The sequence below is a fragment of the Clytia hemisphaerica genome, unplaced genomic scaffold (assembly GCF_902728285.1).
Source record: "Clytia hemisphaerica strain Z4C2 unplaced genomic scaffold, Clytia hemisphaerica genome assembly, whole genome shotgun sequence".
Taxonomy (NCBI): Eukaryota; Metazoa; Cnidaria; class Hydrozoa; order Leptothecata; family Clytiidae; genus Clytia; species Clytia hemisphaerica.
Genome location: NW_027103890.1, coordinates 393,766 through 415,562, shown reverse-complemented (window position 1 = coordinate 415,562; position 21,797 = coordinate 393,766). Strand labels below are relative to the sequence as shown.

At 35.5% G+C, this 21,797-nt stretch overlaps 2 protein-coding genes across 2 annotated transcripts; one reads left to right on the top strand and one right to left on the bottom strand.

Annotated features, from left to right (window-relative positions):
* Window positions 1–169: 169 nt before the first annotated feature.
* LOC136808578 (STE20-related kinase adapter protein alpha-like) lies at window positions 170–12,229 on the bottom strand. Its single transcript, XM_067065109.1, has 11 exons — window positions 12,060–12,229; window positions 11,618–11,745; window positions 10,698–10,809; window positions 9,805–9,928; window positions 9,275–9,437; window positions 8,454–8,558; window positions 6,863–7,051; window positions 6,284–6,321; window positions 5,787–5,829; window positions 5,449–5,542; window positions 170–1,350 (listed from the first exon to the last, which is right to left on the bottom strand). Exons 1-11 carry the CDS (start codon window positions 12,157–12,159, stop codon window positions 1,256–1,258), a joined length of 1,191 nt encoding a protein of 396 aa, XP_066921210.1. The 5' UTR covers window positions 12,160–12,229; the 3' UTR covers window positions 170–1,255.
* A 2,915-nt stretch (window positions 12,230–15,144) lies between these two features.
* Window positions 15,145–20,328, top strand: LOC136808645 (uncharacterized). The gene is made up of 11 exons (XM_067065194.1): window positions 15,145–15,553; window positions 15,892–16,017; window positions 16,363–16,532; window positions 16,864–16,977; window positions 17,160–17,318; window positions 17,419–17,639; window positions 17,920–18,341; window positions 18,506–18,753; window positions 19,105–19,280; window positions 19,441–20,147; window positions 20,303–20,328. Exons 1-11 carry the CDS (start codon window positions 15,166–15,168, stop codon window positions 20,326–20,328), a joined length of 2,757 nt encoding a protein of 918 aa, XP_066921295.1. The 5' UTR covers window positions 15,145–15,165.
* Window positions 20,329–21,797: the final 1,469 nt, after the last annotated feature.

Sequence of the window (21,797 nt, the reverse complement as noted above, 5' to 3'; positions counted from 1 at the left end):
CAGTTTTGTCCTATACCATAAGAACAGGATAGAAGGCTTAAAGTGCCAAAAAAGTTGTTGGGCGTGATGTGGGTGAAATTTCTAATACGCTGTAAGAAACTTCTATAAAGTTTTGACAAAATTCAGCTTACATATCAATAAATCAATCAAGTGGGTCTAACAGCGGTGATTATGTTCGATATCAACATTTATTTATTAAAAACGAATTTCATATCATTAATATCAAATTATTTTGTGATCATGAAAGGAATACAATATATTTTTGCTAAGAGGAAATTTGATTCTTGTAGATATTAACATATACTAGGCTGTCGAGCCCAACAGGAACCAGCTTTTGGATAACTTTAGAAAAGTCATAGTTGTACACAATGATCAAGTATTTTGTAATGAGCCTCAGTTAACAGATGGCTTTTCAAGATGATGAATGTCTCTAACAATACCTCCAACTTCAAAGTAAACAATACCTCCAATGTCAAATTAAACAATCCCACAGTTGCAATAACTGTTTTTTTAACCAAATGGAAATCTCAACAATGTTTACTAGGCCAATAAATAAAATGCAATCAAATAAATGTCTTGTTCTCTTGTGTTACATTTTCTCTTGATCGACATTTTAAAAGTACATTCTCTAAATCCCACAATACGCCAGTAAATGGAAGAAAAGCGTCCACGAAAAAAGTTCATTCGTTTGTAAACAATCACGATTTTCCAGAGCTCGATATCAAGCACAGCTTACACTAAAGTCGGCTCTCTCTAACTCGAACCTCTACCTTTCAAATCTCTCTGTAATTCGACCTACAATATTGGTCCCACCAGTTGGAAAGTCCTAGAAAATGTTTTCTCGAAACTTTCTATATTTCGAAGGAAATTCTTGGCACTTGAAGATCGACTGTTTTGCCTGTCGGTTTGTTTGCGTAATATTGTTGATCCAGTAGATGGAAAATGATCGTCTGAATATCACAAATTCTCATGAATTCTATAGAAGCATAACAGCTTTGTTCTTCTCCAACAACAATAATAACGATTGGCACTTCAATAACATTTGTTGGATGGGATTTGGATTGTCAGCAATTAATAAATTAAGTATCGAACAAGGAAAGCCTTTGTTTCAAAAAATGTCAAATTTCAACTTCAACGTTGGAAGTAACGGAGCATATCGCCAAAATTATGAATCGTTTTGAACAACAGATATCGGATTAAACTCCAGCTGAACTAACCTTGCCCTGATATTCAAAACCACTACCAAACCGGTTCCTTAAAAGACCCATTGATCTTGTTGATCATTCCCTTCATCATTCAATGTGACGCTGGGAACTTTTTGCATCACTTGTTCCATCTCACTTGAACAATCTATGGAAAGAGACAGAAAAATATGTTTTTTTAACAAAGTGATATTTCTTGGTAGCATTGACCTTAGGGACAAGTGATTAAAAAAAAAATCGTTGAAAGGCAATGAGAAAAAGAAAGTAAATGCAATCTTGCACGGCACAAACGTGCGTATGCTGACGATTTTAGCCAGTTTTAGCCGAAGAAAAAAGACGTAGAACAAAGATCAAGTCAAGTCTACACAATAGAAAGCTCAAGGCTTGTTAATTCTTGGTGTATAGACACTGCTATAGACCCCCTCCGGGAATCTACAAAAAGAAGATATGACGAAGCCTAGGATCAAGTCTGGTTCGAATTAGAGAGAGTTGGAGCAAACGGGTCGAGGTTGCACGTGGACCTCTAAATTGTAATTTTCGAGAAATCAACTTCCCGATACCATACAGCGAACCAAACAAGAAAGCCAGAGTTTAATCTCTCTTCGCCTGTACCACCCCGCCCACGGGCGTTTACTTATATTTTGAAAAACTTGTGTGCCGTGTGTCGGTCTGTTTCGGTTAGCGAGATTCTGTATCTCAGACATTTTTACGAAAATCCGATGAGAAAAGCGTAGAAGTGCTCTTTTTTTTAAAAAATGAAAGATACCATTGCATTGATCAACAAACAACAACAAAGATGGCGGACGGGTAACCGTCGTCGTAAAATACAAAAAACGACATTCGCCATCAAGACGGACGACAAGACTTCGCAAACCTTGAAGATTGACACAATCTTTCCGTTAACACCTGCTGAAAGTATCTACAAAGAACCAAAAATGTATAAAAACTTTGCAACCTTCAATTGTCAAGGACTATTAAACAAGACGAAACAAATGAGCCTTGCTGACGATTTTTATCACCACAACCTGACAGCGATGATGGTACAAGAAACACACATGCAGAACACAGGCATGATCAAAATAACATCGTCATCCGGAAAATCTTTACATCTTTATTACTCTGGACATAAGAACAAATCGATAGCAGGAACAGCCATTATTGTAAAACCCGACTCAAGAGTTTCATTCAATCCGATCTCAGAAAGAATATGCACAATGACATTAAAAACCAACACCAACTCTGTTACCAACATCGTCAGTGCTTATGCACCCACACTCGAATCCACCACCAAAAAACCTGAACTGACCCGTAACTTCTACGAGAAACTATCATCCGTTACCAAAACTTTCAAAGCGAGAGAAGCCCTCATAATAGGAGGCGATTTCAATGCTAAAACCAGAGCGGTACCTAACACCTACCCAAACGAAATAGTTGGTAAATTCGCTAAAAGTGACATAAACATTAATGGAGAAAAGCTGATCGAATTCTGTATGCTTTATAACCTCAGAATTACAAATACTTTCTTCAAACACAAACCAATCCACCTTACCACCTGGGAGTCACCTATCCATATAACCAACGTTATGGACTCGAAACCAAATAGTCCCAGAAGAAACCCGTACCGTAACCAAATAGACTACATCCTTGTGAGAAACAACGTCAACACAAGAACCTTAGACTCCAAAGCAACAATCTCCAAAGTCACCAAGTCAGACCACAAGCCAGTTCTCGCAAAAATAATCGTCAAATGGAAATACCAGCAAAAATCCAAAAATATTGTTTCGAAACGCTTCAATGTACTAAACTTTAATAATACAGAAACCATAACCAGTTATAAATACGAGATAATGACGACAATAGCGAACGAAAATGATCAGTCCGCAGATAACCAATCTATGTGGGACAATATCGCAAAAACTTTAAAGCAAGCCGCTACCAACACGATAGGCTTCGTTAAAAAATCCAAAAAACCCGTCAACTTGGAAGTTCAAGAACTTTCGATACTTCAACGAAATATTCAACACCGAATACAATCATGTAACACCAAACAAGCCAAAACTTTCCTCAAGTAATTTCGCAATCGCATACTAGCTGAAATACACACCATCATGAATCTAGAAGAAAACGAAAAAGTGAACAGAACTACCCGTGAACTCGAATACTTCCACGGTAACAACAAGATGTATCAAGCTGTCAAGAAAATCAAAAACCTAAAACCAACTGAAAAGCTTCTTATCAAAGGAGAAAATGGACTAACAGCAGACCCAAAAGAACAAAGTGAAATAATAGCTACATACTTCAAAGGAATTTTCTTCAAAAATCAAGAACCAACAATCGTACCACCAGCACCTATGCTAGCACCGTTCACGTCAGTCGAAATCAACAAAGCTGTTAAGAAAATGAAACGAAACAAAAGCCCAGGATGTGATGAAATACCAATTGAACTGATAAAATTTGCTCCCGAAACTATCCACCAACAGATAGCCAACATCTATAACAACATAGCCGAAACAGGGAACATACCGAAAGAGATCACGTACGGTATCCTTAAACCCCTGCAAAAACCCAACAAAGCAAAAGGACCACCATCAAACTTACGACCGATCGTTCTACTTTCATCACTACGAAAAATCCTTGCAGCTTGCATTATCAACCGAATCAGAGACCGACTTGACGCAGAAATACCACTCTCTCAAGCAGCATACCGAGCGAACAGATCCACAACCGAGCACGTCTTCGCGGCAAAACTTGTAATTGAACGGACTATAACATCAAAATGTGAAGCCGTTCACTTAATACTTCTTGATATGAGCAAAGCGTTCGACAGTCTTAATAGAAACAAACTGCTGCATGACTTGCAATCTACCATCTCACCAGACGAACTCCACATTATCGCAGTCCTCCTTAATGTATCGCTCAGTGTCTAATGCAGCCAAACTCTAAGCTCTGAGTTCGCAACTGATACCGGAGCACCACAAGGAGACTGTAAGTGCTAACGAATTTACGTACTACCTAGCAAAAGCACTACACCCGCTGAAAAACCACCAAATACCCAACCATCCTGATGCACTTCCTACTGTACCATCCATTCCTGCTGACCATCTAACAGACCACAATTACGCCATTGTCACAGAAAAAGAACACATCGATATTGAAATGGAGTATGCTGACGATATCGGGAAAGTAACTTCAGACTATCGCGCACTTCAAAAGTTTAAGCAGACCGTTCCAACAGAACTAGAAAAACGAGATCTAGTAATAAATCAGGACAAAACGGAACAATTTACCATCACAAGAAATAACAACGAATGGAAAAAGTGCAAATATCTCGGCAGTATGCTTGATACATCAGAAGACATCAAAAGAAGAAAAGGAATATCGATTTCAGCTGCCAACAAATTACGAACGTTGTTCTGTCATAAAAAGTTGACTACACAAACAAAAATGTCAGCATTCACGACCTACATCGAACCGATATTCCTGTATAACTGCGAGCTGTGGAGTTTAACAACCTGCCAAGCCGAAAATTCCATTGGTGCATTCCAAAGAAGATTGTTGCGAACTTTCGTGCTAAATGTGAGCTGGCCAGAAATCGTGAAGAATGCCGAAGTGTATCAAAAGACCAACGCAGTAAAGTGGAGCAAATGTATCAAAAGTAGAAGACTGAAGTGGCTGGGAACTGTATTACCAGCAAAAAGTTTAACACCTATGAAAAAAGCACTCGAATATGCCAACACTAAGTACCAAAGACCGCGAGGGAAACCAACTACAACTTGGCTTAGTGTTGTCAAAAATGATCTTAAAACATTAAATATTGAATGGGACGACGCAATAGAAATTGCAAAAAACACTAAGGAGTGGAACATTATCATAAATCGTTGATAGTTATACAACTTTTTTCTACTGCTTCTTTTCGATAGTTATCGACAAAGCTGATAATGCTTCAATTCCTTTCGTCGGGAGATATTTTATTATTTATTTTTATTCTTTGTACCTACCGGTAATGTAATCGTTTTTTACGGAAAGACCGAATTGAATGAAAATTGCATTGATGCGTTAAATGTAACGTCTCTTTAGTTGAGCTAGGTTGAATGCTAAAAAATAGCTACGCTCCACCGCAGAGATTTATGTAAAAATGTCCGAGACACGGAATGTTGCCCAACCGTAACAAACTGAACTTCGCGTTATCTTTTAAGTCAGCGAAGAAGAGTTTGGTACAGACAACCGAACCGGTAAATACACGTACCATGGTCGTATGGGATGAATTGATTGATAGGTTGGACATCTTTTAATTGTTCTGAAAAGCTTGGCAGCAACTTGTTCTTTAGTTTACTTTTCACCTGAGAAAGTAAAGAAAAATGTTAAAAAGTGTGACAATATGTGATCTAAATTGACGGGGTGAGATGGAGATACTTCACAAATTGGTCATTTGAAGCTCTGCGGTAATAGGGATGACGGGTTCTTTAGAAATAGTGACAAAATTGTTTTATCACAGGTTAACAAAATCAAGTAAGAGCTTGTAAAAACTCCAACTTGTCCCAAATGGACAGACAAGAATGAACATAAGGAAGAAAAATTACTTACATGCTTCAAATATGGCGAGCTTTTCAGATGGCAAGCTATCGGTCTGAAAAGGTGAGAAAAAGATTTTGAATGGTGATTAAAACAGAAGGATAAATGTAATCTCTGTTGTACAAAGTGCTCTTTACCAGAACACAAGTAGATCTGATTAGAATCATATATTTATTTGTCAACAAGTAAAAAAAATATGCAATACTGTCAGTTTCACCCGAAGGTCTATCAAATGTAATAATGCATTTCTTCCTTCGGGTGAAACTGATAGTAATGTATTTTCTTTTACTTATTGACAAATAAATATATAATTTTGATGATTAAAACAATTAGTTTATTAATCATACATCAAATTATAAAAGAGTTCTGTCTGTTGAGAGATACAACTACAATCATGTACCTAATTTATAAACGAAAGGGCGGGCTGGGTGCCTCAAAACTTTTGGAAAGTGATTTTTTGCCGTCGCGTGACGAATTTTTTTAGCCGGTTATTTAGGATACTCACTCACCTTTGTAAGGGGTCAGTATTCAAGCAAATATCGACGAACTAAAATGAGATGATAGAAAATTTCGAAAGGTTTCTTTAAAAGAGGGAATGAAGTTAACAATATGATAAACACTGTTAAACTACAAACTACGAACGTGACCGAACTAAAATTTTACATGTACAATATCACGGGAAAAGTTTCAATACAAAAGCTTATGTGGTTCCTAAGTTACAATTCGACATATCTGAAAACACCAACAACTTATTGGAACAATTTTTTTCTCTTTTTATTTGACAAACCATCCTTCAAAAAAAGTTTAACCAATTCGAACATTACATAATTTGGCTATACCAGGTTGGATGCAAAGTTACCTTCTGCTTCACAGACAGGTGGCCGAGCCAAAATTTTGCAAATTATCTCCAATTATATTTTTCTGTCACTGGTAAAACATTTAAAGGTTGCAGGAAGATGCTCGCAGAGTTAACTCGTTAACTCGGGTTAAAATGTAACACGAGGTGTGTGTCATCATGCTAGGTTATCAAGGTTTAGTTTCAAGAAGAACATTAAAAGCAAATTGCAAATTAACAAGCATGTATGTACCTGCTGTAGGTTTCTGATCCTCTTGGAATTACTACAAATGGATGCAGAACTTCCCACAGACATCATGTCATTAGTTTGTTCTAAGCCGTCCAGTGATGTATTGGATGAACTCAAATCACAATGCATCTCTTCAATCGTGGCGGAATCGGGAAGCTGTGGTACTACACCTTTCAATTTTTGTAATAAGACCTGGCAAACAAAAGATGGCAATGTGAATTTATGAAATGGGAAGTGGTGGTACTACTCATTTCAGCTTTTGTGATAATACCTGATAAAACAGGGGGGGGGTCGGTACTAAAATCCAAGACATATATGAGTACTACAAGTTTTTTTGACGATTTTTGACATACCCCCACCTAATTTTTGAAAAAGGAATTTTAGTACACATGTACTAAAATTTATTTTGACATTTTAGCATAGTGACCACCTAAATAAGGCTTATTTTGGAATTTGGTTAGAAGAATGCGGGTCATTTGACTTTCAACAAAATGCCAACTCTGGTTATTTAAGCTGTCAATGAACCTGATATATCTCTATCTATTCTAGATAAAGACTCAGAAACAGTCAAGACACTTGTGCTCTGCTCTACTTTAGTTATTGCATATATTGATTGGTTATTTTTCACCTCTAATTTACAGCTTGCTATTTCTTTTCTATCCAGTTATCCACGGTTCTTTACAAAAAAAACAAAGCATTCAACTTCGAAAACATTTTTTTTCATAGTAGAAAAGCAGAACAATTAAATTGAAACATGGGTGTTTCACAGCCCCAGAGGAGCCTTTTTCCTCAGTTGAGATAAAATTTCCTATTGAAATGCTAATGGGGATAGAAATTCTATTGTTCCAAGGTTAAAAACCCAGTGGGGATATGGTTTTGGAGTGCAATTTTTAAACATGGAATTTTGAGTGGGGATGGAATCAAAGTCATTTTCCCAGTGGGGCTGAAAATCAAGGGTATTTTACCACCGGGGACAAAATCTTTGCTTAATTTGTGACACAGGGACGTATTTAAATCTTATATAGAGAGTTTGTTTTTTCATTTTGCCTAAAATGCTCAGTCAAATTTTTCTCAAATTTCTTGAAGACCCCACCTAATTTGGGATTTTAGTACACATGGTACTAAAATGCTTTTAGGCTTTTTTTGTAATACCACCACGTCACTAAAAGTCATGATGTCTGAAATTTTAGTACCGACCCCCCCCCTGGATAAAATATATGATAACAAAAAAATCACGACAACACTGTATTCCCAGCTGGCACACAACGTTCTTTCAACGTTAATTTAATGTTCACAACGTCCATTTAACGTTAGATGAACGTTGAAACAACGTTGTGGGTCAGCTGGGTTAAAGGAAAATAATGAAAACAAGGAAAGGTTACATTCCAGGTCAGCCTAGTTCGATAAAAGTGACTGAGAATCAGTCTATTGTTTGACAATAACTTTGTTTTATTAAAAAAGGTCACAAGTTAAAAGTTGCAAGAGTTACAGAATAGTAAAAAGTTTTGCGTCAAAATGGAGAGAATCAAGAGAGTAAAGAACAATGACAAGCCCAGTGAATAGAGAAAGACACCCAATGCAGAAAGTTTGTCACCTCTGTGGGTCGAAGTTTACTGTACGGTATGGTCCCAGTAATAAGTTCCACAGCTGTGATTCCCAAACTGTAAATGTCTGAACTTGTACCGTAACCACTCAAATTCTAGAAAGTACAAACCATTGTTATATAATTAATAAGTTGTAGTATATAAAAAGGACCTTGATTCTCCAGTTTAAAATTAAAAATAGCCATTTCTAAAATTATTAGCAAGTCCATTTCAAGTTCAAATGACTCAAACGTCAATGTAATCTAGACTGAGAAAAAGAAGAGATATTTTCTTAGCCGAACCATACATAAATATCTCAATCCCTTCGATGCAATTGCAATTTAGTAGTTCTCCAGTGCCATTCCACAGGGGTATGTCACGTGTTCGACAACCCATTTGTTCGACAACCCATTTGTTCGACAATTTACTTGTTCGACAAATTCGTCAAATTGTCGAACAAATGGATGTCGAACAACCATGCAGTCGAACAAATGGATGTCGAACAACCATGCAGTCGAACAAATGGATGTCGAACAACCATGCAGTCGAACAAATGGATGTCAAACAACCATGCAGTCGAACAAATGGATGTCGAACAACTAAGTGATCAGTTCGACAATGCACCAGTTCGACATTTTTAAAGATTTGTCGAACAAACATACCGTCGAACAAGTATACTGCCGAACAAGTGGGATTTCCCCATTCCACATACCATAACAGTATTTTAATGTTAAATATAGACGTTTTGACGTTTGATAGACGTTGTATAAATGTTATTGTTTTAAACTTAGCTTCAAAAAAGGAATATACTACTGTGAAAGTCTTTACCAACCTGGCGTAGAATTTCCGGAGCGATCCATGCCAGCATGTGCAAACCATGATCAGGGAAACTGTGGCATATCTGTTGATCACATGGTAATTGTTTACAATATCTGAGACCAGTCAAACAAACTGATCCATCAGAATCGAGAAGGATATGACTTGCTTTCACAGCCCTATGAAAAACGAAAAAATGAATACAGAATTGTAAGACTAATTGAAATAAAGAATGTAGTAATAATAAAGGAATGTTTGGAGGGGAGTGCTTTTTGTATAATTCATCTATGTGTCTTGCTCCTTGGTAAGCAAGATTGATTTGTCCGTCTTATCAAGAGTTTCTTCAAAACTTGGTAACCAGTTTCAACTGAAAAACAGTAATTGTTACGACAAAAACAATGAAAGTATACCCATCAGGTGACTACCGGGGAACCATAAGTGGAAAAGTCTATCTCTTTTTGTACTAAACATATGACAGTAAAATATTTGGATTCAGTAGAGGATGGGGTATGTTGTACTTGAAATAAATTAACTCTCAGTAGGTACCTATGTACGATTTTCAAACTGTGAAGGTGTTCCAATGCCAGAACAACTGATCTTAATATGATTCCAACCAGCAAAGACGGCAAACCATTCTTGAAATGAGCACCAATGATATCATGACATGACCCTATATGAGAAAAAAGTAAGAATGGAAAATGAGATTTTGTGGCATGATGGGAATTTTTATAAAAGGTAATAAGATTTAGTTTTTCATGTTTTACAGGTACTGTTCATACTCCCTCAAATATGGTCAAATTAATTTGGTGAGTGACCAGGTTATTCAACTTTGTAGAAGAGATTCTGATTTCACCTAACTACCCTGTAGATGAGTCAGATGCGGTTAAAGTTTTGCGAAGGAGCTTGATCTTGAGATTTGATTTCTATAATATTGTCTTTATCCCATTAGGTAAAAAAATCATGACATCAAAAATCCATCTTTGAATGAAAAACAGTACTAAATTATAAATATCGAAAAACATAAGTTTTTTTTCAATAACAACATTGTTGTATCACAAACTTGTTGGAATCCTCTACTCAGGGGGAGGCCAATCGCCCCCAATAATATACCTTTTATTTTAATCCTCATTAAAATAAAAGAATAAACTTTGGGAAAAACACAAAGAATTTGGAAATCCCCCAATTAAGAGATAAGTCCAACCCATTAAAAGTTGTTGTCTATCCTCGTTGGCATTTTTCTCAATAGACGATATCGGCTTAACATGAAAACTCAGATTTGATCCCCGAGAATTCCCCACAATGCTTTGCGCGGAAAATATTTCACCGCGAATTTTTTCTGTGCAAAGCATTGTGGGGAATTCTCGGGGATCAAATCTGAGTTTTCATGTTAAGCTGATATCGTCTATTGGTCTATGAGACAGAGGTGTTTTAAAACTCACCATAATCAGAGAGTGGGTAAACAGTTAAAATGAAGCCCTCACTGATAACGAAACAAGAGAAGAACTTTGTGATGTTTGGATGGTCAAGCCTGTTTAATATGTTCAACTCATCCTGAAAAAGAAAAAGAAAAGAGATACAGTTAACGCTCTCTCATTCGATTTTCATTGAATCAAAGCATATAAAATAGTTCAGTGTCGTTTATGAGAATTTCTTGCTCAATATAATGGAGCATAATTGAATAGTTACCGAATCTAAAGGTTCTATGGAACCAACCAAAAGAAATTCAGATGTTTTAAAAATGTTGACCCTAAAATTGTCTGACATACCAAGAATTTAGGTTATAATAGCTTAGGGTTAGTTACTTCTTGAAAATGGGCTCCTCATTGCTTTCGTATACAAGGAAAGGTTCAAAAGAGAAGTTATGATGAATCTGATGGGCAAAGCGAAGAAAAAAGTGGTCTGGTTTGTGATTTTTTTGTGATTTAATTTTATTTTAGATGTATTTCTCTGACCGGGTATATCCGAGCTAAATTTAGAAAATCTTTTAGAGACTCGAACACTGTTTTATAGTTTCATACTTCTTTAATAGACTTTCAAGGGTGGTAAGGGACTCTTAAGGCTCGCACGTACCCAACCACTACAAATCTTACTATCTATTTGTTGGCCTATCCTTTCTGAAATATAGCAAAGGATTTACTATTTACAACTGACTGGATACTTTCAATAGAATTAGCATTAACGGTGGACATTAACTGCTTGTGTGTACTCGACTATGATATGACTCCATAGGAAAAAGATTAGTAAATCACCGAGAACCAGAAACTGTACTTCACACTATCGTAAATAATCTGTTATCCAATCCTGATGAATTCAAATTATACTGTCTCTTTTGATGCTAGGTAATATTGACGAAGCTTACCTGAATTAGTTGCAAATCTTTTGTAGTTAGTTTTTCTGCATCAATTTTACGTGTTACATACAGTTTGTCTTCAGATATATCTGCACGTTTGGTGAGCAAAAAGGTAGATCCATCAAAATGACTGGAAGCTAAAATAATAAAAGAGAGAAAATCTAACGGCCTGGAAATATAAAGAAGAAATCTTTTTAAAATATTATGCTTTTGTAAAATTGAAAGCAAGAAAGTATAAAAAGAGACAAGAGAGAAAACTAAATCGTTTTTGCAAAAACAGAACACTAAAAGTTTTGATAAATTTACTGGAACAAGCATATTGTTTCAACTGAAGATCTTAACCTCTGATGCTTTCTCTCTGGGAAATGGTAAGTCACTGCTTCTGGAGGCTGGTGCTCCATCAGAGAATGACGGTGCTAAATTATACACAGAGGAAATACAAAATACATACCTAACTTGCATCCAATGTTAAAAGAGCCAATATCAGTTGGGAAATTAGCTTGTTTTTCAAAATGAATTCTTTCAGAAAATGTTGATCCTCTACGACTCATGATTGAGTTAACTTCCAGTCTTCAATAATTTTTTATTATAATATTGTTTCCTTGTAAATTATTAAGAATGAGACTTTAAGATTTTCGTACTCAGAGTTTTATAAATGAAAATAACAAAGCTTGACAAAGATATTGAACTAACATCATTTCATATCTAAAGAAGCTACTTCTTAACAATAACAATACAAAATCAAAAAAAAACTATTTCCTAAAAGCCTCTTTAAAATTGAACCAAGTAGATTTACTCTAGGGGCTGAGTTAGCTCTCGTATGCAAATCGGCGTATAGTCATTTTTTCTTTTGATCATGAAAGTATAATCCTTGAAGAGTCAGAAAACTTTTCCTGAATTTTATTATTTGAACGGTAGGCAAAAGCCTCCGAAAATTTCAAGTAAATTAAGTAAGCCAATCAAACGTTACAGCCACGCAAATCTGGAACCAAAAGTAGTCATTTCAAAAAATCGAAATCGAAAGTGCTTCATATCTCCAGATAACTAAATTTTCAGACCATGATTCTGACCTTTTTCTTAATCAGCATAAAATTTGTGATCGATTGGTATATAATATGTCTATGTTTAAAGTCAAAAAAATTTTTTTTTTCAAGCAAGAGGGCTAAAAAGGGTTGAAAATCTAAAATCCGCCATTATGGAAATTTGTGCCTGATCCAAATAACGCCACACACGTTTTCTGACTCTTCAAGGACTATACTTTCATGATCAAAAGAAAAATGACTATACACCGATGCGCATACGGGACCTAACTCAGCCCCTAGAGTAATTGCTGAATATATGATGATTGGCCCTAATTGTTGGCACTTATGACTTTTTGGCGCCTTGGATTAACGCCATATTTGTTTCAATTGGTGATAATAAGGGTTGATTTTTTTCATCATTCATCTTTATGATTCCATTTTGATATACCTAAATAATTATTTAATTTATTCATAATTATTTCTATTTCATATGTATTCGTTTTTTTTTTAATTGAGATTTTCATTTGTATATCTTTTCTGTTTTTAGATAATTTTCAATTTTTAGTTTAGCTTTTAGCTTTTTGTTTTCCTGCACCATTTTCATTTGTCTCTTTTGAGACTTTTTTTACGCGTTCAGTAGTTTAAGAAATTCGTCCTAATTATAATAATCTTGAATCTTGAAATTTTTGATTGTCCTCTTTGTTGACAATTTTCCGCTAAATCAAGTATTAGGTGCGAGACATTTGTTCCTTTTTTTCCTTTTGTTTTGTTTACAATTTTTCTTTGACTTTTTCCCATTTCTCTCTTTTTTCTATTTGTAGATTTAGAAATTGATTTGTTTGTTTTATAACATTCAGGTAGCCAGTTTTTTTCAAGCTTGTTACTGTCAATTCAACGCGAGCTGTTGTTCTCCTACATTCTATCAGGTGTTCAGTGCTTTCTTTTTCCTCACATAGCCTGCATGTTTTCTTCCTTCCAAAATTGTTACCAACATCAATCATTTCAAGTCTCCTTCTCATTGTTTCACTAGCTTCCTTTAATCCCATTTTCCTTATATATCCTTTTCTTTCAAACCTTTGTCCGCTTTGATGCCTCATCGTTCTCATTTCGTTCTCATTTTGTTCTCATCTAGCTCTCTTTCGATCTCTTCCACAACTTTTCTCTTTACTGTCTTTTTCCAGAGCTCTTTCTTGCATTCTCTTGCCATGTGTAATTGTAACCCGATTCCTCTCTTGCAATTCTTCTTGTTTCTGATGCCCAATTACTTTTTGTTGTTTTGCTAAATTCCTGGTCCTCAATCACCACTCTTCCTAGTCTTTCTTTGGCTGATGTTATCAGATTTTTATATAGCATCGACATTCTGTGGTATACCACATAGGCCATAATGAATTACGCAGAGCTCAGCTCGCAGCAGATTTCGCTGATTCCTCAGAGCGCGACGAGCAATTTTTTTCCCCGATAATTTTTCCTATCCGTCATTCCGTGATTCCGGGGGTATTGGGAGGTAGGGTCAGCAGGGTTGCTAGTAACGGCTTGTCACTGTGCCGGGTGCATACTCGGCGCCTTGGGCCCAGCAGGGTTGCTATTAACGGCTCGAATTTCAGTCAGGTTTAAAAGGGGTATTTTTACCCATATTATAATAACATTACCCCCGTCTTTTGCCAGTTTGGTATAATATGTTATGAATTGCGTGGTTTAACTGTGCGGCGATGGCTCAACGGATAGAGCGCTCTGGCTTCTGAAACTGAAGGTCTTTCTTTGGTGGTGGTTCGAATCCCACTCGGTCTGTCGGTGCGAAAATTAGACTGGTCGGAATTGATGGACAAATGATTGACAGGTATATATAAAAACTCAGTCAGAAATGAGAAACTAAGTCACAGAAAGTAGAATAAACAGGTAAGGTGAAAGATAGGAAAGGGAAAATGGGCCGTCGCGCTCTGAGCATTTAGCGAAATGTCTCGCAGCTCTACTCTACCATTTTTGTTTTGATTTAACTTTTTATTTTTTAAGAACCAGCCAGGTCATTCATTTGAGGGCTATGCATATTAGCCTCTACTGATGCAAGTTACCCAATCTCACGCTCACGGTACCGTCCTGAACTTAACTTACTTGACAGACAGGCAACAAAGCGCCGCCAAAAGTTATAAATTTACGAATCCCTGTTAAGAAGTTTTTATCAAAATCTCCAAAATAATGACTGCTTTTGATGGTCTGCTTTTGGAGATTTTGATTAATACCCTGAACTTATGAAACAGTCAAGAGTTTTTGTCTAATTAATTAGGATTTTTACCATTTTCTTGACTTTCCACTTCTATGCCTTGGAATGTTCCGCTGCGCATTCGCTGGTTGTCTTGTTTTTGTTATTTTTGACTCGCCTGGTCACTTTAAATATGTATAAAGTTTGAGCATAACTCGATGATAGGCGAGACTACCCAATAAAAATGGTAGCCATTGCTGTGCTCGGTACTCAGAAAGCGGCCTCTCCGGATTTTTGGTAATAATATCCAGGGTTAGCAGACGATATCATCCACCAGGATGCAAGTTGCGGGAATGGTGTTTCGTGACGTCATAGCCCCCTTTAGTCGGCGCCGTAAGTCTAGAAAACATATTTTTTGGCGGGTAGTAAATAATTGCGCGGGAAGAAATAAAAATAAAACTTGGCCAGGGGCAAGCAACATGGATGAAAGTGAAAGTGAAGGACTACTTGGTAAAGATGATGATTATTACTTTGGAGATGATTATTCTTTTTCCGAATCAGAAGAAAGTGTGTCCTCTAGTAGTGATGATGAGGAAAAACGTGATCCAAACGATGCAGTCGAGGGTACTGATGATGTTAGGCAAGAGGAAATCAAAGTCAAAAAAGACCAAGAAGAAGCCGAATATAATGGTCGTGATTCTCTTGAAGACAGTGCATATAATGCAGGTATTTCATCTTCAATTATGTAGATACTCCCTCCTTTGATTGTTTGTTATGTTTGCTTGGGGGGCTTGATATTAAACAATGCCTATTTTTTGACTATTTTTGTGGAATTAGGTAGATGTTTTAATCGTGATAAATTAAAATGTTTTAAAATCCGAAAAATCACAAGATATACTGTTTTTGAATCTTTCAAAAATGAGAATGATTTTTTAAGGGGGGGTTAAAATATTACTAGGGAGTCGAACCTGGGCCGCTCAATTGGCAGACAGTCGACTTAACCATTATACCGACTTCCATTAGTATTTAATGAAATTTTATTAATAAACTTATTCCAAATTTAGTGAACAACAAGATACATTATTTGTGCAAAGATGTCCAAGAAGCATTGACGCGATTGAGAGAATATGAATTACGCACAATCACACGCTTTTCATCATTCAAGTCAACTAAAAACTTCGGCAATACAGGTAGCTTTATAAGTATTGAAATAATAGTTTGAATTTGATTGACAGATTTTCTTTATGATTGACAGGTCCCTGATTTTTTATGGATACGAACTCAAATAAAAACCAAATAAAAATTTCCTTTAAAATTAAAAACATTTCTTTTTTTTTTGAAGGGAAAAATTGTTATTGGAAAAATAATTTTGAGTTGATTGAAGCCTCAAGAATTTTCTAAACATTTGAGCGAGATTCGCTCATTTTTCTTATAATTTTTTTTTTTATGAAAAAAGTGTGTATTTTCAGCATTTTATCTACAACTTTTTTTAAGTTGTAAAATTTCATTAAAAAAATTCTTTTGTCATGTAATAGATCTCTTTGCTAAGAATCACAAAGTGTACTGGGAGGCTGAAGGGATTTCAAACAATGGAAAACCATTCGTAATCTTGTCGTCTAAGAGCATGGATTGCCACCACGGACCAGATAGAAACGTCAAACACAAACAAACATACAAAGAAAAAAAGAAAGAGCGTTTGTCAACAGTGAGAATTTTAATTGCCCTTAACGTTCAATAATTTATGTATAACACAACAAGGTTGTGTTCCCTGGGTACATGTTTTTTATAAAAACAGACAATATAAGAACATATAAGGGTTCGATGGTCAAAATGTTAAGAACAAGTTAAGAACGTTTTAAGGCTTTGAGGACTCTAGAACACCGAATTTCATAGGAAAATTGACAAAAATACTCAAAAAATGGCTAAAAGGAGAACATGTTAAGAAAATCCCAAGGCTTCAAAAATTTTGGATGTTCTTATAAAAAAACGTGTATGTGCTGCTGGTTCATTTTTTTAAGTTTAATTTCCTTTTACAGAATTCAGATCATTACAAAGGGAAAAGTTATCTAATTGTACAAGATACAAAGAAGTTCGATTGCCCAGCAAAGGTTACAATGCAAGAAATTGTTCAATTTCCAGAGTACAACAAGGTAAAAAATTTGGTTTAATTACTCTGTTAAATCTGGATGATACCCTTGCCTCTACAGAAGCGAAATTTTTAAATTAGAAAACTCAGTTTTTTCAGGGTCTTTTTGTCAAAAATCGTCCGAGTAGTTTAGTAGTTATTCAAAGGAGCGCTCTTAACTTGTTTTAAAAATTAAACTATTCTTAGGCAAAATCACCACCATCGATTAAATTAGAAACATTCAAACGAAATTCTTCCAAGACTCTTAAGGAGAAGCTGGCAGATAAGAGTCTTGCGAATTACGAACGAAGGATTTTATTGTCTATTGATGACGTTGGTTGTCATAAGTATCATCCGATGGGAAAGGTATATATTTAATCAACTTGAGACTTAGACTTCTGAAATCTCTAAAAGAACATTGAAAAAGAAATGAACTACCCTGTTGTAATTCAATTTTTCATTATAGACACAAAACATATCTCAAAGTATGGACCCAGAAATTTCATCCAAAATCGACATGTTCGTAAAAGAGGGTATAACAAGTGTGCGGGAAATGAAAAGGCTGATCAAACTAGTTGTGGCTGATATGTTTGGGAAAGAAAACTTGCCACCATCAAACAGCAGACGTTTTTATCCTTCCATCCCTATCATACGTTCAAAAATGGATAAATCAAAACAAAAGTTAAGGTGAATGAATAAGATATCTTAAGTACGAGATAATAGTTTACAAAAACTAATTCTAATTATTCAAAATATACTTGTATTAATGAATTAGAAAATAAGCCTGCATCTGGTATGGTTTGGTATATTTCTGAGAGTTATTTCCGTAACATTTTTTCAATATTCTTAAAAAAAGGTTTAGCATTCCAATATTTGTATTAACCTCTAACCATTCAAACTTTTCATTGAAATTTATCATTGAAAATATAAACACATTCTATCCACTTGCATTTTTCTCGCTTTTAAGATATTCCATGATCGATCAAGAGTGCTTACAACAGAAGATTGACGAGTGGAAGAAGGCTAATCCGTCTTTAAACACGTTTTATCGACCAAAGGAGGACACAGGTGATGGTAAATGCCAGTCATTTTTGTTTGTGCACCAGGAAAAGTGGCAAAGAGATCTGCTGCAACGATATGGGGATGAAATTCTCCTTCTTGATGCTACACATAAAACGACAAGATATGCAATACCGTTATTCTTTCTGGTTGTTCCAACGAATCTTGATTATCAAATTGTTGCAACATTTGTGACTGAAAATGAATCCTTCGAATCCATTTTAGAAGCTTTAAAGGTAGTTAAATCATGGAATCCGTCCTTGAAACCGCTGTTCGCAATGACTGATTATTGCAAGGAGGAGATCAATTCTTTAGAATGTGTGTTTCCAGGTAAATTTCTTTCTCTTTTTTAAAAAGATCTGTAAATAAAATAGAAAAGTAATAAATAAAATTTTGTTAGATTGTGAAAAACTCGTACTATCATTCTTTATCTCATTCACCTACTCCTTCTGCACTTAAAAAACGTGTCTTTAAATTCATTCTTGTATTTTTAGGTTGCGAGGTGCTGATTTGTGACTTTCATCGCGAACAGGCTTGGGGACGATGGCTTAAGGCAACAAAAAATGGATGCAGCGGGAGAAAGGACGACATCCTACCCCGATTGCGAAGAATTGCTAGATCGAAAACAATAGAGGAAATGAATGAAGCCTTAATATCATTGAGAAGTAGTGAATTTTGGGAAGAAGACAAATATAACAATTTGCGTGAATATATTGAAAATTACTGGCTTCAAATTAAAGAAGTAAGTTTATTTCAAATTCTCGACTGATCAGGATGAGGATTGAGAGATCTCTGTATTTTCAGAGGAAAATGAGCAGGATAAGTTAGTTGGAAAATATTTTCCTTAGAAAATGATGGGTATAAGGTAGATATTTTTTGTATTTTCCAAGGAAAATTATTGGTTTAAGTACCTAGATATATACTGATATATATTGTATTTCCTGATGGGTATAGGACACATAGGTAGATTTACTTTGTATTTTCAAAGGAAAATTATTGGGATAAGGTAGTATATTGTATTTTGAGAGGAAAATGACGAGGATAAGGTATATATACTTTTTCTAATTTACAATCACAACTTGTTTTGTTATAGAGATGGGTTTGGGCCTATAGAAAAGATCGTTTCATGGTCAACATCAATACCAACAATGGAGTAGAGAGACAGAATGAATCTTTCAAATACTCGTATCTGCAAAGATTTAAAAATTCCTCTCTCACTGGGATGCTGACAAAGTTGATTGAGAATTTTTTACCTGATAAATATACCAAGTAAGTAATTTATTTTTCAATTAGGTTTCAACTTTTCTTCACTAGATTCTAAATATAGAGAATCAAAAAATTTTGAAAATGAACTTTTTAACTGTTGTTTCTAACATTTTATGACATATAACGTTGTGTTTCTCCCTAAAGGAATGTAATTCTGATTTAGATACACTGAAGAAAACTACAAAATGGATTCCCGCTACCGAAAGTATAATTCTTCAATTCCACTCTACCTATTAAACAGACCACATCATTTTGTTAAACATTGTATGGAGAAGATAGCACTGGCAAAATATGTTGACTTGAGTGGTATTGTGATCAAAGGTCAAGGAGAGTTTGTTGTACATAGTTTTGAAAATATTCACAACCACTACATTGTGAAATTTGGCGATGAAGAAACTATGCCAAGTTGCACGTGTCCAAGCTGGAAACACTCGAGATACCTGTGCAAACACTTCTTTGCCATATTTAGGAAATACCCTGAAGTCTGGTCTTGGAATGCCCTTTCAAACCTCTACAAGAAGTCTCCATTCTTGACTTTGGATAATTCTGGAGAAGAAGAACCAAGTATCTCAGATTACCTTAAAGATACACCAATTGAAGAAGATGAAAGGCCATTTGAAGAGAAGGATAATGAAATGGATACTGATAATACAGGTGACCTGCATGGGGATGAAAACAAGGTTGAATATCAAGCTACAGGCTTGAAATATGGCACCATGGCCCGTGACTTGCTTACTCAGTTGAGGAACATTTCATACGAGTTTGATGATGCAAGTGAAAATAACAAAGAGCTTTTTGAAGCCCTGTCTCCAATCCTACAAGGGTGCAAAAAAGATGAGGTCAATCTCCTTGACAGCTCCTTTAATCGGAGTATGACCTTGCATACCAAACGCCAGATCTGTTGCCTTTTGAAAACCCCTGCATCCAAGTTGACGATCAGATCTGTTCCTGTGCAACAGCAGACAGGGGGGGTTGATTGTGGCCTCTTTGCCATTTCGTTCATCCAACACTTGGCACAAACAAAGATGAATCCAACAGAGGTATGGTTTGACCAAGGGAAAATGAGGAATCACGCCCTTAAATGTTTGAGGGATAACATTCTTCACCCTTTTCCAACAAAGGAACCCGGAAAAAGGAGAAGGCGAGCAGCAGTACGAGAATTTAAATTAGACATCTTTTGTGTATGTAGAACAATTTGGTCACCTTCTGATGCAAGAACAAAAGGAAAGTGAGTAAAAGATTAGTTTTTTTCCCTATAAGAAGTGACCTTTTTTCTAAAGACAATATCACGTGGAATAACTTTTTTTGATACACCTTTAGGGGAAACTGAATGGTACAAATTACCACTACCATTTTAATTGATGTTTACTTCAGTGTGTATTCTGTCGTGTAGCCATGGAGAAATGGAAAGAAAAAAACACTTGGAGTAAAAGTCAAACAAAAGTGGAATATTTCTATACATTTATTTGCATAAGCCTAAAAAATAACATCATAGTTGTGTAAGTCTACTGTGTTTTAATTTTACTAATTTCATATTTTATAGAGAAATGGTTGAATGTGATGAATGTGGTAAATGGTTTCACAGGATGTGCCTTAACATTCCTGAGTTTGAAGGTGACACTGTAGAATGGGAATGTCCTGAATGCATAAAAAACAATCGTTGAAGCTATTGATATTTTTTATTTTGTGATACGTGTTGTAGCTAATAACTTTATCATTTTGTGATTAGGCGCCAATCAAAAATATGTTCCATTCAGGTCCTAAAACATCTTCAAATCCAGTCGGTTGATCGATCGGTAGTAAATTTTGTCGGATTTTTAAGATCTAGTAAATTCCCCGATGAATCAAGCCTTAGTAGCTAATAATTTTATAATTTTTAGTCATTACGTTTTATCTTTTAAGTTATGTTTTTACATCTAATCTAACAAATAATGACCGTTAAGTCTGGTAACTTGCATCAGTAGAGGGAAACATGCATAGCCATCAAATGACTGACCAATCATACCAGCAAAATTTCAAACCAAAAGAACTACACAGCTTCACTCGCAGCTCTTTTCTTACCATTTTTGTTTTGATTTAACTTTCTATTTTAATGACCACCCAGGTTATTAATTTGAGGGCTATGCATATTGTTAACCATGCATATTTTAGCCTCCACTGATGCAAGTTACCCAATCTCACGGTATCATTTTTAGTCATTACGTTTTATCTTTTTTAAGTTATGTTTTTCTCTTGTCAAACATACATCTAATCTACCATAGATATAAATAAGATATAAATATTGCATTTAGATATTTTTATAGACACTTTTACCACTATAAAACTGTAAGTTGTAAGTTTTAAAATTCAAATCAGAAATAAAGTTCAAATCAGAATCCGAAAACTGCTAAGTCCAGCATGACCTGAATGCTTCCGCCATGTTTATATCTGCCATTTTTGCTTTCACTTTCGTTTTTTAATCGGCAATAGACCAGATAGCGAAGCGAACGGCATCTACCGCGGATCTGCATCCTGGTGGAT

Coding starts and splice junctions, on each gene's coding strand:
- LOC136808645 (XM_067065194.1), top strand. CDS start 15,166: ATGCAAGTTGCGGGAATGGTGTTTCGTGACGTCATAGCCCCCTTTAGT. Junction 17,319..17,418: donor AGTATCATCCGATGGGAAAG/GTATATATTTAA, acceptor TTTTCATTATAG/ACACAAAACATATCTCAAAG. Junction 19,281..19,440: donor TTACCTGATAAATATACCAA/GTAAGTAATTTA, acceptor ATTCTGATTTAG/ATACACTGAAGAAAACTACA.
- LOC136808578 (XM_067065109.1), bottom strand. CDS start 12,159: ATGAGTCGTAGAGGATCAACATTTTCTGAAAGAATTCATTTTGAAAAA. Junction 11,746..12,059: donor TAACATTGGATGCAAGTTAG/GTATGTATTTTG, acceptor TTATTATTTTAG/CTTCCAGTCATTTTGATGGA. Junction 6,322..6,862: donor GGATCAGAAACCTACAGCAG/GTACATACATGC, acceptor ATCTCATTTTAG/TTCGTCGATATTTGCTTGAA.